At 40.1% G+C, this 20290-nt stretch overlaps 1 protein-coding gene across 1 annotated transcript in view; it reads left to right on the top strand.

The window, feature by feature from the left end:
- The window catches only part of LOC134202899 (zinc finger and BTB domain-containing protein 18-like), a 58381-nt gene extending 40539 nt beyond the window's left edge, over positions 1-17842 (top strand). Inside the window, exon 3 of the mRNA XM_062677976.1 lies at positions 17665-17842. Within this exon, the coding sequence (XP_062533960.1) occupies positions 17665-17678 (14 nt within the window). The 3' untranslated portion in view covers positions 17679-17842. The remainder of the gene's footprint in view (positions 1-17664) is intronic.
- Positions 17843-20290: the final 2448 nt, after the last annotated feature.

Raw genomic sequence — 20290 nt, 5'->3', positions numbered from 1 at the left:
CAATATCACACACGAACGACCGAAGCGCCAACTTGCGCTCCAACCATAAAAAATATATGGGGTTTGTGCAACTTCACTACAAATGCTCAAACATGTTCGGCGAACCTTGACTCCACCCCCGACAACTCAAACTAAAATTAAACCGTTTTTCCAACCGAGCCGCCAACTGTCAAATGGTTGTTCGAACAACTTCACACACGTTCAAACAAAGCAGCAGTCAAAGCGTTTTCGTGGCGGCGGAGTCAATGTTCGTCAAACTACTTGACTGGTGTGTACGTTGCTTTATAGATAGGCAGCATGAAGTACAGCACGTTATCATTCGTTGAGTTGTCACTCAACCCATGACATCCGCCTTTGGGTAGGAAATTATTTTGTCACTTTCACGGTAAATCGCCGTGGGAAGCTGAGTAGTTTTATCTCTTATTTATACTGGAGACTGTAAAAAATTTCCTTATAACTAAGGAAGGGTCCAAATCTCACTGTAGGTGGAATAATCTGTTTTTTTTTACATTTTTTTTTTGAGGTTGCACCAGATCTCGCTTCATACATTTTTAAGACATTTGGCATAAAAAAATCGGTTTCGGATTTTTTCTGCAGACTTCTCCCCCTTGGGAAATTTTCGTTTTTCAAAATTGTCAAACTTTGACCGCTTTGCCCAAACACTTAACGAAGTCCGATTTAGCTGAAATTTAGCTCAGGGACTTTTTTCGAGGAGATGAAACTTTTGAGCACTACCCGTTTTTGAAATTCGATGGTCAAATTTTTCCCATACATTCCATTGACACTGTACTAGATAGTCTTCTACCAAATGGTCTATTCGGTTAGATTACTTTTAGCTTACTTTTATTACTTTGGTGATATTTCATGAGGTAAAAATGTGAATTATTATAACTACCAACAATTTATTCAGTCCTGTCTTCGTAATTTTCTACTACCATCAACAGTTTGAGATGTTATTCAGGCAGGTGTTGGCACAAGAGGCTGTGCAGATGCTCTATTTGACTGGGGCTTGTCCAATGTAATCATATGAAGAAGAAGAATAGCTGCTTATCGATGGTCTCGTCCGCCAGCCTCAGGCACTGATCTCGCCTGCATTTCACCTAATGAATTCTTTGGCCGTGCTTATAGCGGCACAGTTTAAGAAAACCCGCGTGATTACTCATGTCTTTCGACAAATTTCTGGTGGTGCTTACTGCGCATGGAAACTTGCAGCGGTAAATAAAAAGCCCAGTTACTAGAATTGAGTAGACTGGTTGTCTAATGCCTTCCCACTAAAAATCACGTAAATAACACTAACACTAACAACCACTTTAATTACTATTAAACTGAATAAGGTAACCAAGCGACATTAATTCGAACTAGTGTAGTATATCCCTGTTTAATGTACGTGTCGTTTATTACTAACCACTACTTAATATATGGTCAGTCATATGCCACGACATGTTTTCAACCCGGAATGATGTACTCGATTATTTTCTTATTCTTTAAAACTTATCATATACTTCTTTACGTGCATTTGAACGTTTTACCGCGCGGCGCGGCACTGGTTTTCGGGTATATGATCAATTAAAACACCACTCCGGTCCGGTGGTACAAACCAGACTCATTTAATTCACCAAAACTTAACTTACACCTAACCTAAGTAACGTGCGGGTCTCTCGCACGAGACCAGCCCGTCGGCGAACGCAAGCGCGCTTCTCCACTTCTTTGGCTGCGTCGATTTCTCCACTCTTGGCGCCAAACTCTCGTGAGTGGTACATAAATTAAGTTTCTAATCTGAGGATTTCGGTTTTTTTTAAATTATAAACTGAACTACACGCTTTCGCTGTCGAAACTGGAATGATTTATTGAATATTATACAAAGCCTAAGTGCCCTGCCTTCGTACCTAAAACTGCTGACTTGACGCCTAGCAACGATGGTCCTCCGGTGGTCACGTAGTCCAGGTGGATATTTTTGATGTTGGGTGTCGTATTGCGTCCGTTCCACTTCGATGTTGCTGACTCCGCTGACTTCTATCGGTTATCCGGGTATTGCTGATTTGTCGTTTAAGTTCGATTGAGGAGTATCGTGTTTAACTCATATATGGATGTCACCATACCTTTGGACACGGAACCGTCGTCACCTGTAAGTAAACGAGAACGAGGAAACGATTAAATTGCCCTCCGCAGCTTAGAAGCAAAGTTCTGTTTATCAATATGGTCGCTTCTGAGCTACATTGGCAACGGTAAATGAGGCAGCTGACCTTGGCCAAAAATTGTTACTTTTTCCCTATTGCTGAGTGAATGTAATCTGCGACGGGTATTTAAATATTTAGGGGATACTGTACGACATTTGGTCGCTACACATTATCGGGAGGAAAGTATACGTAAGCAAAAATATGTGTCTCATTGACTATCTGTACTTTTGCCCATACATGCTCAAATTCTTGAACTTCGTGGTCGTAATAATTTCAGAGGTGAATTTAGTTGAAACTGCTACAAGAACTTAGCTAGAGTTTTTATATTTTGAACTATTCCCTTCGTCTTCTGGTAGTATTGTTAGATATCAATATTTTGCCAAAGTTGGCATTTGTACGTGGACGGTTCTTGTCTGTCCCCAAGAGTGGCAACGAGAATGTATTTAATTCCAGAAAAAGACTAAGGATTGCCTGCTAGACAGACGATGTCTTTTGCTTGGCCCTCATTGTTTTTTTTATTATACCCATCGTATACGTTTCAAATTGTTGGTCAGATACTAGCGGTTTAAATGCATATAAAGTTTTTTTTCTATAGTTTGTATCCAATTGGAGAGTTGTTTCTTATTACCATCGAAAGACAGAATCGTCTTGATGGGATCGGGAATTCTTAATAGGTCGTTAAACGTTTGACGAGAATCAGGTTGTAATGCACTATATTCCGTCGGATTGATGTTTCCTGAAGTACCGTTCCGCTGAGTTAGCGCATTCAGGGTTTGTTGTTGTTCATTTTGTGTTTGTTGAATTGTATGTAGAGTTTGAGCTAAGATGCTAAGCTCTGAAACGATGTCTCGCACTTGGTTTTCCATATTAGATTCGTCTCTCGGCAGAGAGCTCAACAAAGGAATTTCGGCTCTGCGTGAGTGGCTTTCTGAATGATCCGATTGGATATCCGATTGGATTCCGGGCCTCTTCAAATGAGGCCTCCGAGTTTCTTGAAAGGAGGCTTCCGGGCCTCTTGAAAGGAGGCTTCCGGGCCTCTTGAAAGGAGGCTTCCGGGCCTCTTGAAAAGAGGCTTCCAGGCCTCTTGAAAGGAGGCTTCCAGGCCTCTTTAGAGGCTTCCGGGGCTCTTCAAATTAGGCTTCCGAGCCTCTTGAATGGAGGCTTCCTGACCTCTTGAAAGGAGGCTTCCAGGCCTCTTGAAAGGAGGCTTCCGGGCCTCTTGAAAAGAGGCTTCCAGGCCTCTTTAGAGGCTTCCGGGGCTCTTCAAATTAGGCTTCCGAGCCTCTTGAAAGGAGGCTTCCAGGCCTCTTGAAAGGAGGCTTACGGGCCTCTTGAAAGGAGGCTTCCGGGCCTCTTAAATGGAGGCTTCCGAGCCTCTTGAAAAGAGGCTTCCAGGTCTCTTGAAATGGGGCTTTCGGGCCTCTTGAAATAAGGCTTCCGGGCCTCTTCAAATGAGGCCTCCGAGCTTCTTGAAAGGAGGCTTCCGGGCCTCTTGAAAGGAGGCTTCCGGGCCTCTTGAAAAGAGGCTTCCAGGCCTCTTGAAAGGAGGCTTCCAGGCCTCTTGAAAGGAGGCTTCCAGGCCTCTTTAGAGGCTTCCGGGGCTCTTCAAATTAGGCTTCCGAGCCTCTTGAATGGAGGCTTCCTGACCTCTTGAAAGGAGGCTTCCAGGCCTCTTGAAAGGAGGCTTCCGGGCCTCTTGAAAGGAGGCTTCCGGGCCTCTTGAAAAGAGGCTTCCAGGCCACTTGAAAGGAGGCTTCTAGGCCTCTTTAGAGGCTTCCAGGGCTCTTCAAATTAGGCTTCCGGGCCTCTTGAAAGAAGGCTTCCAGGCCTCTTGAAAGGAGGCTTCCGGGCCTCTTGAAAGGAGGCTTCCGGGCCTCTTGAAAGGAGGCTTCCGAGCCTCTTGAAAGAAGGCTTCCGGGGCTCTTCAAATGAGGCTTCCGGGCCTCTTGAAAGGAATCCTCCGATCGTCTTGAAAGAAGTCCTCCCTGCTGATTAAAAGGAGACTTTCGAGCAGCGTAGAAGGATGGTTCCAATCCTCTTGCAACGAAGCAACTGAACTTTTCGAAAAAAAAAACCTTCATGTCTCTCAAATGGAGGCTTTCGAACGTGTAGACTCTAAATGTTAGTTCAGATTTCAGAAGCATATTCTTTAACATATCATTCAACACATTTTGTTTCGATCAGGTCGATTGCATAGAAGATTTTAAAAAAATGTTCATTCGTCGTTCTGTTCTTTTGATCTTTTATCCACAGCCTTTAATCAACTGTGCTGATTGTGGAGGGAATGACTCAATAGTCTTCGAGTTACTGATCGCCATGCATATTATGTACAATACAAAATTTTGAAATAAAAAAATGTACATATATCAGAACTTAATCAATAAGTTTTGATTAAAATTGCATAAAATCCGCCATTATGCATTTTTGTCCAAGGTACCCCCTATGACCGGCGAAGGTATCCCAAGGGGTACTTGTAAACCCCGTATCTGCCGAATGTTGTGTCATGCTGTCATTTTTCTCTGTTATAAAATTTTCGTTGATTACCGCTTCATTTATTGGATTCGAATTTATTCTTTAGAGAGCGTCTGCGTTACCAATAAGTGTGCGTTACCAATAAGGGCTAATCTCCAGTGAAGAAGTCTTCTGCTTATGTGGTTTTTTTTTGTCTAAGTTACACAAGAGGCTTATGGTCAGTTAGTATCTCAAAATAATGTCCGTAAATGTACGGCCTGAAATGTTTCGTTGCACAGACTATTGGTAAGAGCTCTTTAAATCCAGAGATTTTGTAGGGTCTGGAATTTAAAAAATAACCCCTGCCTGTCCGGCGGCAGCTAAGTTAACTTGCGTTTGTTGCTGTTGTTGCAGCACACGTTCGTTTAAATTGTTATCCTCCACTTGGAGACACCCCCACTGTTCTAAGCATTGGATTTGCTCAAAAAGGGCTTGGAAATCAATTTGGTCCATTCTGTTTTTCGAATACATATCTTAGACCTCGAACTTTTGGCAAATGGTTTAATTTGGGCATAAAAAATGGGAGAAAATTATAAAAAGATTACTTACGGTTCCTTGTTCTCAAAGAATTGAAATTCTCCGCCTTAGTTGAAGCTTCCTGCTTGGTTGGCTCGAATCACCTGCGGGTTGAGGGATGGCTAAAGATGATCCTTTTCCTCGATTTTTTTTTTCCATATAGGGCTTCTTAGTCTCTTCATTAGTTTAAGAATTCCAATTTTAAAATTGTCTTCGATGTCATGTACGTGTTTTATTAATTGGCATTTAAATACAAATATTTTGATTAAATGATCATCTCCTTATTACTAAACCCGCGTGATTGTACCTTCCGCCATACACATTTCTGGTGGTACTTACTGCGCATGGAAACTTATCCAGCTACTGGAAGCCAGTACACTAATTGTGTTATGCCTTCTCACTGTTATTTTGCTGCGCTGGATGTGTGGCACTGAACATCAACAACCACTTTAATTACTATTATTACGAATAAATAACTCAAAGCTCATTTTCTTTGATTGAATCGTAATTCCGGTAATGCGCCTTTCCAATCACTAATAGCTACCAAGCGATTTATCGCAAAACCGCACCATCGATTCAAATTGCGCCACCAACCACTGGCAAATACAACTTCTGAAAAGAACCGATTTAATTTTAACAAAGCGCCTTTCCAATCGTCAACGGTTACCAAGCGATATTAATTAGAACTATTTTAGTATATCCCTGTTTCAATGTACGTGTCGTTTAGTACCAACCACAACTTAACATATGGTCAGTCATATGCCACGACATGTTTCCAACCCTGAATGATGTGGTTCATGATACCAATCACTTTCCCTGGATGAGCAGACCAAATCTCTGTGGGCTGTATCGATGTGCTTCAGTAAAGGTGTGGGCCAAAGTCCTCTATGTCTGTATTAGTCGAAAAAATAACCAAAACATTGCCACTTCTGTTATAAAAAATGTACTGAGTATGCCAGACGTGACGTCACATTCGGTCGCCATCGGCCATCTTCGGCAGCCCAGCTGAGAGTTTCTCTCTCTCAAAAGAGCGCAAGTTCGCTGAACAAATACTACTTAAGGGTTTGGGCCACACCTGTTAGTAAAGCACATCGGGGCTGTATACAGCCGCTATCGAGAAATTCCGATCTGCGTCTATGTAATGCACTAAACTGCAAAACAGATGTTCCGATGTTTCGCATATTTTCCGATGTTTCGTTCAGATATCATTCTGAACTTGTCCAATGTTTGTGCGATAGTGCGAATAATGCGCGAAAATTCGCCCCAACAAATAAATTAATTTCGGCGGGGTTATTACCTTTTTACCTTATTTATAGTATCATAGGTTCTAGATTTATTCACATATTTGTTCACTCTTTTTTACAGAGTTCTCCTACTATCTGTTTCTAACCCTTTATATTTCCAGATATTGCTTTCAAGCATATGTCAAAATTTGACAAGTCAACTCAGATATGACAAGGCAAAACGATGTAATGAAAGGATACAAAAGAGATACACAAAAACAAACAAGAATCTATTTTTTTCTTGATGAAGGGTAAATGGAAACCTGCAATAAGACACCTGAGGAGGTTCTCAAACACAAGGGGGATCCATTGCGAACGCTTATACTTATGCTAACGCGCAATGCGTTACAAAACACACAACATCGACTTCCAGGTGGCAACCTCGCCACCACCCGTTTGGAATGCATTTTTTGAAGAATAATTGTCTTGTGTCGTGTGTGCTCTCGCTAGGAAATGTTGCACCCCTCATGTGCCTCTGCGTATTGCGTCTCAATGTCATGCGACATCCTATCTCTGAGAGCTTTTGTTTTTGCGTTGTCTCTCACCTAACTCTCTACTCAGCTCAGTGGTGAGCACTTCCTACAAGCGCCTGTGGATTTTTTTTGTCTGTTGGGGTGTTCTGGCTTTGAGCACCCCCTTTGTTTAGGGCGTGATATTATGTCAAAAATGAGTTATGTATTTTTTCTACAGAAATTTCAGGAACAACATTTTTCTCGATGGAATGTAAGCGGTTTTCTTCAAATTCTTTTACTCGGAATTTCACATGCGACCGAAGTAACTACATTTGCGTTTCATTATTTATAGTAACGTCAAATATCGATTCATGTTTAAGATCCCTGTTTTTGTTTTGTTTGTTGAGGCTTACACCATCTTTTATAGTTGACTCCCAATTTGTAATTTCCTTACGCATGATAATTTCAGATGTCGCAAAAAATAACTGTGAATTTTTCCTTCATGTTTTTTAGAAAACAATATTCCATATTTTTAGAAAAAAATCGCTGATCCAGTAGAACCAAAATTTCGTTTCCTTTTGTAATCGTCAAATGTTCTATGTCTAACGCTGAAATTCACCTCAACCTTATGCGCAATTTTCTAATGGTGAGTTTTCAAAGCTTTCCTTACGTGTCACTGATAGTCCTAAGATAAATATTCCTACATTCTGTTGTTGTTATATTTGTTTGTTTGTAGGGCTGATAATTTGTTTTTTATTTCCGTAGCATTATTTTTGCTACTGCCGGTGACGTTTGAAATGTTTTGCTTAATGACACCAAACGTTGTTTCTACGCGATCAAGCGTTTCGTCGTGAGTGGAAGCTAAGCTTTTGTAGTTAGAAAGCAGTTTATGGTTAGCAGACAATGTGCGCTCAATCTCTTCTTTAATATTACAGATCGATTCTGATAAATGTTGCAGGTTTTGTTCAGAGATGAACTTTTCCTGACAGTCTTGACATAGTGGGAGCATTAAGGTCCGTAATACTTCCTCGTGATTGCGCTGCACTCCTACACATGCTGAGTTGAATGTACGTTTGCAGTTGTCTGAACTCAAAGGTGGTTTAGACGCAATGGAATCCATCATTGGTTGATTTTTGTTGATTTTTTTCTTAGTGGCGACGATTGGTAGTCTGAACTTTGTCTTCCATGTTTTGTTCCTGACCCAGTGTTTTGGACTTCCTTGCCTTCGGTCGCCTTAATCCACTTTGAAATGTTGTCATATTCTTTCTCTGCGCGTTTCTAAGCCATTCTTTCTTCCGTCATCCTTTTGAGGGCCTTTTTATTTTCATATTATTCGATCATTTCCTTGACCTCGCTTTCTCTTTGTACTGTACCTTCCATCTTTAACTGTAGAAGACTGTTCAGATACCTAACCTGCCAAGGTCGCCATATTATATGCCTACTAATCGTCACGGTCGGTGATATTCTTTCTACATATGACGATTCCACGATAAATCGTACCTAAAACCAAAGTTTGTTTGTATATTGTATTTAAAAACAGTTCTTAATTTACGGTAATTATGCTAACGGGGAATCGTCGCTCTCCGAGGGAGCATAATTGTCTTTCTACTTTGAGAGAACTATCAAAAACATCCATTTCTTATTGATAACGGCAAACAAACGATGGGGCTCTTCTGCCCATATTTGTATCAGACTCAGGCGCGTCGTGTGCTTCATATCGAATGCAAAAAAACACGTTTCCTGTGCATACTAAATTGTGTTCAAAACTAATACGATTGGTTTCAATTCTGTTCAGTCATCAGCTTTACGATATTTCCAAACTACCAACCAAAGTATTTTCTATTAGGATTATATTAGAATGAAATTCTCCGGTTTCATCGATCTATCGTTGGCACCCAGATGGCACTTATTGCTCGTTGAGCAGTGTTCGTTTAGCTTGTAGTAAACTCATTTGTTATTTTCGTACAGCTTCGTTGTTTGCAATTATATCGCCGCATCTGAAACAGCTTTGTTCGGCGGTACACGAAACAGCAAATTTCAAATTTCAAGCACATAAAACATCTTCGTGCCTTCCAAATAAACGAAAGATTAAAAAAAAAACATCTTCGCGGCCGGAGATGGTACGGTCTTGTAGGGACATTCATGTAGGCAATTTTAATACTTTCCGGCCCATTGGAACTGTTGATTATAACTAGTAGCGCAGCTGTTTTCCTTAATTCTCCGTTTACTTTTTTCAATGGGACGACTTACATCAATTACTCCCCCTGCGATTTGAGTTCTTCTGCGATTACTTTTTCTTATTCGTGAAGTTCTTCACGGCACGAAACGATTACGCGCCACGCGGCACTTATTCAGGGAAAGGTGATCGGTCACGGTAGCGGGTGTATTGTCACCGAGCTTAGTAAGCGTCATCAAGTTTTTCGCTGGTTTTTCATTTTTTTGGGTGCACAATAGGGTGGCTCAAAAAAAACTTTTTCAAATTTTTTGATGGGCCGCCCTTTTATTCGGTTCTATTTGATGCCCTGATGCTCTGGACAAAATTTCAGCCAAATCGGTTAACGTTTGGGCGGTGCTAAACTCGTTGGAAGTTTATATGGAAAAATGTATGCAGAAACATCCAAAAACAGTGATTTGCAGTTGGACAACACAATTTACGATCAAGAACTGTGATACTCATTCAGTTCTTGTAGAATTAAATACAGAATGTTATGCTGAAAACCGCGAGAAGATTAGAGTTTATTACGCAAAGATATTAGCATTTTACTGCAGCGTTGTAGGGGTGAATTTATTTCTTTTCAAAGGTAAAAGAAACGAAATTTGCTTAAACCCCACTTCACAGAAATGCTAATAACTTAGCCGGGCAAACTCTAATCTTCTCGCGGTTTTCAGCATAACATTCTGTATTAAATTCTTCAAGATCTGAATGAGTATCATAGTTCTTCATTGTAAGTTGTGCCGTCCAACTCCAATTCACTGTTTTTGGATGTTTCTGCATACATTTTTGCTTATAAACTTCCAACGAGTTTAGCACCGCCTAAACGTTGGCCGATTTGGCTGAAATTTTGTCCAGAGCATCAGGGCATAAAATAGAACCGAATAAGAGGGCGGCCCATCAAAAAAATTGAAGAAAGGTTTTCCCATACTAATTTGAGCCACCCTAGTGCACAATGATCTGTCCGTTGCGGTTTTTGTTTTATTGTTCCCTGGTGGAAATTTTAGCGAGGGTAGTGATATAAAGTAAATTCAACTACCTCGCTTGACTTCTAAAAACTAACTGATAAGATTTGTTTTCTTTATTACAGAGCTTAAGCATTCACTTCCTCTCTTGTGGTGCCGTGAGCACCGAGTAATTTTCCTGCTGAGTCGTCTTCCCGGAACTTTATGCAACGAGAAGTTTCTGCTGCCACCAAAATGGGCGCACCAAAATCGTCCGTCAAATTCTGAGGTGTCGGATGACAACGCAGGCGTTTTGGTTTAGACGTCGAGTTACATTCTCCACTTGATTCGTCGCATGTTGTATCGCCACTTCCAATTGAGAACGGCGGCGACTAATAAGATAACGAGTGCACCGTCAACAGAATAGCATATCATATCGTGTGCGGTGATGGTGTTCTGTATGGTTTCTTCGTCTCCAAACGGCCACATTTTGTTGCTACGTATATGACTGCTTACTGAAGGTGCGACTTGAGTGTCGCGACCGTTTTATCGGACCTCCGGGGCCCTCACGCTAGGAACCGGAAACAACATATTTTTGATATCTACATAGATGTTGAATGAATTCTTGCAATCCAGAATGTCCACGGTAGACTCCAAAGTTGGTCTTTTGCTATAGCATTTGCATCCTGATATATAGATGCAGTTACACGTAGTTTGTTCCGGTTAATCTGATGGAAATCAGTTTTCGGAAAACGACGCGTCAAGTCACGTTTGATTCCTAAAAAATCAATACTTTTCAGTTTCTGCCGAAAGTAAACATCCCTGTGGCCGGTAAAATTGCGTGCGAACAACATTATCTTTTGGAGGCGAATTGCCTTCACTCGCTTCGTTCATGTATGCAAAAAAAAAACATTTTTTTTAAATGAAAAAAAAAGTTTATGTGCCAGGCTAATGCCCACTCTTTCTGCACTGTCCGATTCTTTCTGTCGAGAAAAAAGTGTAACCAACTCCACCGCATGCAAACAATACAAAGCGAGTAGGTACATAGGCGTTTTGTTGCTGTTTTTGTAGGTGCCTACGACCGCCGTCGTACGTGGATGGATGATGCTCTGTCGGAATACTGCTATTCACGGCGCTGTAATGATTACCGGCTGGTAATTTACCAATTACAGCCCGCTTCTTTCAGGTCGCCAGAAATTCATCTTGCGAAACTCCGGTGCCGTTTATTCGGCAAAGTAAACTAAAAAAACACGCGTGAAGGGATCCAAACTAAATGCGTCTGACTCGGTCCGATGCAGCACAGGGAATAAAATCCTTGGCGAGACCCCTTTTTTAACTACTTTGTGCACGTAAACCATCTGTGCTACAGTTTATTACCAAGATAATTCACAACTTGATGTTTGCTGTTTTCTCATTTTACACGAAAACTTTCACTTTAAGATTCTTCCACCTTTAACTGGAGTAGGCTGTTCAGACTCCTGTTCTGTCACGGTCGCCATGTTATATGCTTACTATTTATCACGGCATATGATATTCATTCCCCATATGACAGGAAGTTTTGATTGTTGAGCAAACGGTGGGGCTTTATTGCTACATTTAAATCAAGCGCTGCCATCGCAAATTCTTTTTCTTACTCAGAATATGTGTCACTTGTTTTTCCTCATCCAGAAGTATAGATGAATTTTCTACATACTCGAGGATGATTTCCTTTAATCGTTTGTATCTTGAGAACAACGTTTTTTTACGTCACTTCACTTCACAGAATATAGTAAAATATTTATGAGAGAATTAAATAACTAAATATTTATGATTTTCGATAGAATGAATAGAAGGGATAGTTAGTAAAATAAAGTCAATTAACGTAAATTATGTCCTTTGCTTTCCCTTCAATTTTATTTAGGTATGACCACTGTGACGAAGATGTTCATTTGTCACAAGTGGTTTCAATGTTTGTAATGTCCTTTCTACAGTGGCTATCCATGCTGATAATTGTGTCTTGCTGGTTCTTCTTTGACTCGAGGATTAGAGCAATGTTGTTCATTTGAACTGAAAGTTAAACCATAGTGTTGGGTTCGCTGTCGTTTAAAAACAAGCTTTTAAGGTTTTTTTTTAAACTGTGTGACAACGACACAACCTACAACAATCACGTCGTCAATATACAAAAATGCGTACTCGGGACTTTTAGGAGACCACTTAGTACCATAGACATCATTCTTTGAAAGTTATTTGGGCTTATATTAATTCAAACGGATATCTTTTAAACTGAGTAGATCGCAGTAAATTCTCTTGAATTTTTATCTATCTCAATGTTATATTCCAGGATTTTGTTTCGCAGAAAACTAGACGATAGTTGCAATACTCTGAGAACGTTTTAACTGCCGTATCTCCGTCTCTCGCGTTACCAATCGCCACAGGAATCGAGCAGCCAAAGCCAGCAATATTATTATGGGGCACCCGGCCAACAAATGCACTGGCCCAATGCCCTCGTGATCAGATCCGCAAGAACGGGGTGATTGTTGCTGCTGGATGATTATTTCCTCTCGTTTTTCCTTTGAGTCCTTTCCGCCCATGCTTTCGGATCTTTTTACTCAACAACCAGTCGCGGAGACGGTATAAACTAGAATGATTTATTTGCTTTGTTCTTAACATACCCTACGTTGTGTCTAACGAAAATGAAAAATGCAAACATGCTTAGACAGCAGTTCACAACGCGAACGATGAACTGCCGTCCGACGAAACGAATATGCCTACGCGGCGCAGTTGGTTACAATGTATGAAGTATACATTGCGGAGTGTAAAATTTGGAACAAGACAAATCAAATTAACTTTTGGTATACAACACTCAATCTAATGAAAACCAGACATTAGATCTAGAGTTGTGAAGTAGTTGGCTCTGCCAAGTTCAATTGGTTCCGTTTTGCTAATACTGTACCTGGGGATTCAGCACTTTTACAATTCTGCGATACGGCGTCAATGATATCGTTCAATGTTGCGACATCAGCGGGTAGACCTAGTCGAGCTTTCCCACGTAAACTTGTTTTTTTTTTTAAATAAATTTTGTTGCTGTTGTTTTTTGGTTTTGAAATGATTCCAATAATGATGGAGAAGCATCATATGGTTGCACCAATGAAATAGCGGTTGTATCAAAATTTGCTGTTGTCGTCATTTTGGAGCTGTTCTGGCTGACTAATTTCCTTTTAGTTATTTCGTTTATTTCTAAAAATGTATCTCCGGTTAAACAAATTTCGTTTAATTCTTGAGATGTCAGTTCCTGATATTATTTAACTAAACAACTTACTGTCACTTCTTTTAATTCTTTAGCAAAATTCCATTGTATTTATAGAAATTTGTTTTTAAATCGATTTTTTAAGATTATCCCTAACTCTATTTAAATCATTTATAGCGTCTTTAGGCGTAGGACATATAGGAATGGTTATTAACGATGGAGTTTCTATAGTATTCAATTCTTTTCTTGCGTGAAACATAACAAAATCAATGCAAAGTAATACATACAATTATGATGATATGTACTGCTCATGCTCAACCAACGTGTTATTACACTGCTACTACTGCTTGACTCATCATGGCTGTTTCTCTGCGGCTTGCATTGCTACACATCTGTCACTTCCAAACAAAAATAACTGAATTAAAACTGAATTGCTTTTTTTTTACTTTTACTGTTGCTACGATTTTTGTTAACTGCATCTATCACATCTATCGAGCTCGTCTGTGTAATTATTTCTTCTTGTCCCAGTATATCTAGGTGGACTGCATTTATGTTTTTTGTCCACTGGAAATTCCAGTCTGGAATAGTGACATTCCTTCCAGTTGCTCTTTGATCATCTTGCACCATAAGTATATTGTCAATTGCATAATAGCCAACATTGCACCGAACATCGCGATTTGTTGAAACATTTTTGGGTAATGTAAACTTAAAAATTTTAAACTACACTTATTTTTAAATTATTCAGACTCACTGCATTGTTCAATGGTGTTTGCGCTGTCATGCGTTTTTGTAGGCAAACGGGTACCGTCGAAACACTCGTTCTTTCTGCATGGTCTTTAGTTTTCACATTGCTTGCGTTTATTATATTCACTATTTGTTCTTGTGTTGTTCCTGGCTCAGGTTTGGAGTCACTCGCACCCATTATCACTGAACTTATTCAACTGATTTTCCGTTATAGTCGGTCTTTCAACATTGCAATAAAAATCACCTTTTCCGTTACGGTCGCCATGTAACGAGCTTGCCATAGGTTGTTCGGGTAGAATAAACTTAACGAGGAGAAGGCCTAGTTGCAAGTGTGTGTTGTACATGCTTGAAATATGAAGCTTACTGTGATGTTGTATGTGTATCAGTGGCGTAGCCACGGGGGTGGTTTTGGACATAACCCCCCCCCCAGAGACAAAATTTATAGAAGAATTTTTTTTTTTCGGAAAAAAAATGTTCTGAAAATTTATTTATTTATTTCGTTAACCGACGTAGACTAGTACAAATACATATACATGTTTTTTTTTTTCTTTCGTAATGCTGTAGTAGAACCATGTATAAAACATCTGTATTTCATTCTGCGATACGATAATGTCGCCTTCATTTTTTTATTTCCATAAATAACTTTATGTCATCGGCATAAATTAAAAGCTTTATATTTTTGAGAATGAGGGAAATGTCATTTACATACAATATAAATAAAAGAGGGCCAAGATGGGAGCCTTGTGGAACTCCTGAAGTGACTTGAATGGGATTGGATTTCTTTCTATAAAATTTAATTATTTGTTGTCGGTCTGTGAGGTAAGATTCAAGCCATCTAAGGAGTCCTGACTCAATTCCAATTTTTTGCAATTTGAAGAGTAACAATGGAATGTCAATGCGATCAAACGCCTAGCTAAAGTCAGTGTACAGAGCTTCCACGTAGTTACCTTTATCCATCGCATGAACAGTATAATCAATGAATTCTATTAAATTGGTAGCGGTTGAGCGACCTTTAAGCGTCCGTCTCCGTCAACACATGCTGACGCTGAATTTGATTTATGCTATTTTTTGAATGATGAAATTGTTGTTTTCTTCGTTTTTGGTTTCGTCTAGCCTTTGCTGCAGCCTTTTCCTGAAGTCTACGAGTTCGTTGTTTGGCATCATACGTAGACCAGTCCGGCCTCCAGCAATATTTGTTTACAAAAAATCGCCAACCAGATAATGATTGGTCATTTTTTGACAGGTCCAAGTTGCTTTTTACAGTCTGATTCTCGATTAATTCCTCCTCTAGGGTCATCAGATGTGGTGTATGAGTATCTTTGACGTAATTCTGTTTAATGTCAGACACAGTTGTGGCAACACATTTCACTTCCTCGAGAATTTCCAAAAGCTTCGAGTCAGATGGAGGTGATGATGATGTTTCGGCCAAATTTGAAAAAGCTGTTATATTATTTGCTATACTCGATAGCCGTTCGTCCTATAATCTTGTTATTGGACCCGACAGAGTTAAATGCGATTCTCTGATGCCGGTCATAGTAATTTGAGCCTGTGAGTCATTCGACTTCATGTGCTGGTCAATTACACTGCATATGTTCGCATTGTTTTTGGTTATTCCTACCAGCGTGTCTTTTACGTCGATCAGCTGGTGCTCTATGTTGTCGAATAATTCTGCCACTAAGCTAAACTTTTTAAGGTTAGCTGCGATGCGGTGGTTGGTGTTCGTTTGCGCATGAATAGCATCCACCAGTTGTTCTTGTTGAACTTTCTCACATCGGCTTCTTTCCGTAAGATGTCTTGGCAGTTGGCGCACATGGGCACCATAAATGCGGTGATTATATATTCGCGATGTCGTTGCACACCGATGCAGGCTGCATGGAATTTCTTCTCACAAAATTCACACTTCCATAAAAAGCGGTCGTCGTTAATATTGCACGAAATTACACCGCACGACATAGTTAAAGATTCTACGTGACACAATTACTTAAAAGTTACGAACGCGGTTCAGTTAAAGTGGATTAAGTTAAAAGTAAAATATAGTTACTACGCCGCGCTACTGCACGAGTGGTTACGCGGCGATAAAAATAAATAAAATTAAATAAGTGCGGAGGAAGTTGGAAACACAACCGCACTCGTCAACCACTCGTGGGGAAAACCTGGCCCCCAGACCAATTTTCTGGCTACGCCACTGATGTGTATGTATCTCACTAATTCACAAAATTCACTAATAATTACACTTTATTTCTTTGATATTGATTTGTTAAAAAAAAATGTTTACTTACTTTTGATTTTTTGTTCCGATATTCTCTCGGAGATCCTGAGTTTGTGTTGATTTCTTCCAGGTCCTCCGGGGTTGATCGCCGCATGTTGAGAACCTTTACACTGCACTTATTACTTTTGATCACCCTAATCCTACCGAGATCGCGCCAGTTAAGTTGCGGGGTTTCGGAGCAGCGATTTTAAAAAAGATAACTACCTTCATCTAGCACGATTGAACACAGAATGAATTTCATTTATCAATTAAGCTTACATCAAACCTTAATGAGTTGAACTGATTGGCTGGCCTAGCTAGAAGTAAGTTTTGTTTGTGTCCGCACTTCCGTCGTCCGATGGCCTAGTTGTTGCTATCGTTCTGTGTTTGCTGGTCTCATCATTCGGGTTATCGTACTTTGAACCCATACTATGCGTTCGTTTGAAGACTTAAGAGCCCCGCACATAGGATACGTTTGCGTTGCGTTTGAAACATTTTCCATGGGGAAACTGTCAAACGCAAACGTATACCATGTGCGAGGGGGCTCTATAGGCTACGGGGTAACGCGTAGGTTAGGTTTCGATTTTCTCATCCACAACATTTGTGCGCTGTTAGAAGAGCAGGAAGAACTTTCGTTCTCCTGTAACTTTTGGGTTGTCTCCTGAATAGTACTAAAAGTGCCAGCTTTCAGGAGAGTTTTAGTTTCTCTGTTCGGTGTACCAGCTATCAATGCATCTACACCGCTTTTTGTAGCCATTTTACCGGCTACATCCAAGGATGTTATCGATCATTTAGTAATCTGCCTTCGATCATTTAGTAGTTTGTCAATAACTCATTCCAGAGGCTAAATTTCAAAATGTGTTGTATGGTGGACTTCTAGTGCAAAGGTTTATCTACAACTCTGCGTAACAGTTCGTTGTTTGAATTTCACTAATAACGGAGCTATATCGCTAGTAGCAGTAACTCAGACTAAATGATTGCATATTTTATTATCATTTAGTATGAGTATAGCAACTAGCACCGTAACTCCTTTAATAGTGGAATTCGAACATCGACCTGTTAAAGAGAGTTGTAGAAAAACCATCGCACAAAAAGTCCCCCATACAATACATTTTGAAATTAGGCCTCTGGAACGCCTCTGGAACGCAGATTACTAAATGATCGATAACATCCTTGGCTACATCTGCGGGGATTCTATCTTGTACGTAAACATTCTTCAATTGCTGAGTTAATTTCTCCACTTGCGCGAGTTAAAGATTCCGGGACGAAAAGTTCTTTTTAAAAAAGATACACTTGAGTTTACTGCTAGACTAAGACTAACTTTATTTGCCCTGCTCTGACTTAATTACAGTTCAACCTACGTGACCAAGAATGCCTTCTCAGCACCTCACGATCAAAGTCCCAATCGATCGTATTCGATAACTGCTGAGGATGCTCGTTGCCGCTCCATGCCCAAGTGGCTTTCGCTTACGTTGACGACCGATGGAATTCGGCCAAGTAATGTTGGTTACGGTTGTAACTCGCGCAAGAAGCTTCAGGGGAATCTTTTTGCTGAGTGCTTTTCAATTTTGCCAAGACATTGTTGGCTGTCAATTTACTAGCACAGTTGGTTTTTAATCTATCCAGCAATTGATGAAGCGTTTGGTTTTCTGCTATTGCTTCACGAGCCGAATCGATTAGTCTTGGTTTCACGAAACGTAATAATTGGATTACACTCAGTTAAATTCATATAAGCCATTATTTTCGCACCGCAGATTTTTTCTGGCGTACCGGCGCTTCACACGAAGCGCTTTCCGCTGTCACCACAATGAAGCGCACCGACGTCAGCACAATGAACAGACCTCTACCGACGGGGCGACGATCCCCGCCGGTGGGCCGCGCGGCGGCACTGGCTTTTCGAATTATAATTGAAACACCACTCAGTTCGTACAACTTAGACTCTTTATTAACTTACATTTAACTTATAGCTAACCTACGTTATGTTGACAATTTTCTCTCTCTCTTTACTTAATGGCTCTCTTACGCATAACGGTTCATTTAGAACCTTGCCAAGTGCTGTATTTTGCTTAAAAAGCAAAAGTAAGCAGACTTAAACAACAAAACCCTGTTGCTGGGCGCAAAACTCTTTTCTAGCGCGGGTCGGTGCCAAGGTAAACTGACTCCGCATAAAATATTGTGACGAATCCCCCTGAAGGAATTTAAGTAGTTGGGGTCGTCACACTGCAGCCTGTATTATTGCCGGTTGAGCTGCATTATTAGCATTTTGGACAATGTCCCTGAAAAGCTCAACAGATTCAATAAATGCTTCAAGTTTTTCTGGCTCACCTGCGAATTTATCGACCAATGAGGTTCCAATTCTCCTCGGAGACGAGCCAGCCTCGGGCTGAAAGTCTCTTTAATAAAGACACAAAAAAAAAGGTTCCAAGTCTAATATCGACATTCGCCATTTTTGGTTTGATTTTGGCTTTAATTTTGTTTACAAAAATAACCGCATAAACCAAAGATGGAACACTAATCTTGTGACAACCAGCCCACTCCAATTTCGAATTTACTAAGGTGTGTATGTTACCATACACTTCTCTAGCACATTTGATAAAAAATGAAAGTTCAGAACTAGGAAAAATGGATTCGTTTTGGGCTAAAGTATTTAAAACTTTTTCATACAACGCTCTCGATATTTCAAGTTTTGAAATCAATGTTATTCTCTTGTATTTACGGTTTGGACTTTTTGTAAGGTTTTTATAAATATTATTTAATGCACGCAGCCACTCATCTATCGTAAATTTGTCTTCTTCTATACCCATTAATATGGTGATATGAATATTGCAATATGTATATTTCGAAAAGTACCTTAAAATTTCCTATGTGCTAGGTTATTGCTCATCCGCAATATGTATTGAGTCAGCCGCTAGAAATCCATCCTTTGCATTTTTCCGCACACTCGTTCACACTTCGTTGGTAGATGGAATAGATCAGCTCGGGGTTGAAAAATTCACTTTCAGTGCACAACTGAAACAAACTCGCTGGGTGCACCATACAAAAATCCAAGGCGGTTGAATCGTGATTGACAGATTGGAACACCTGATTGAATTCATCTGCACAAGTTCAGCTCACTCAGGTTCAAGCACTTATCTTTATCATTATTAGTCTACAAACACTGTCCATGCCAGTACTGATTTCCATAATTAGTTCACTTGTCACTTTACTTTCAAACATTGTTCATGGCGGCAACACTTCGAGCCGCTTTTAGCGCCTGATGGCGCGAATGCTTCTTATGAAGCTTATATATGATTAGCAGCCACTGTGCCACTATTAACAATAGTATAATCCATATTTTTAACTCATTTGCTACCAGAGTCTCCGAATGGCTCTCTAGGTGATTAATCACCTGTGTTTGGTGATCACCTGTTTCTTGCACTTTTTTGGAATTAAATAGTCCCATTTCACTGTTTAATGTTCACTAGATTAGCAGACCACCGCTGTCACCAGTTTGTACACTTTACGTTAGGGATTTTTCTTTAAATCAATTAACTCGCAGATTTGCTACATTTCAACTCAGTTCTTTATTGCATCTTTAGCCTTATTTATAACTTACATGCTAGCCCTACCTACCGTTATACTATACACACAACATGCGCGTTGTTGTACTAACTAAGCCAATGTCACGCGACAAAGAAAAACAAAAGCTTCTCCTATAATAAAGCTCGACAAAGCTCAACGCTTTGTCACATTTTATTATATGTCTATGTTTTATTATGTCTGTGTCGCGCTTCTTATGTGTTTATGACCAGAGCGGATGGCCCTGGTCGTGAAAATGTGACAAATAACTGGGGTTTGGTGAATTTTACAAATAACTTTGGGTCTTTGGGTCTTATAAATAAATTAGGGTCTCTGCACCTAAGGTCTCTGCAAGAGACCCAGCAGATGCGGAAGCCGAAAATCGAGTATCTTTCCGATATGGGTATAAAACACACTCT

This window comes from Armigeres subalbatus, chromosome 1 (assembly GCF_024139115.2).
Source record: "Armigeres subalbatus isolate Guangzhou_Male chromosome 1, GZ_Asu_2, whole genome shotgun sequence".
Classification (NCBI taxonomy): domain Eukaryota; kingdom Metazoa; phylum Arthropoda; class Insecta; order Diptera; family Culicidae; genus Armigeres; species Armigeres subalbatus.
This window is presented reverse-complemented; position numbering and strand designations above follow the sequence as displayed.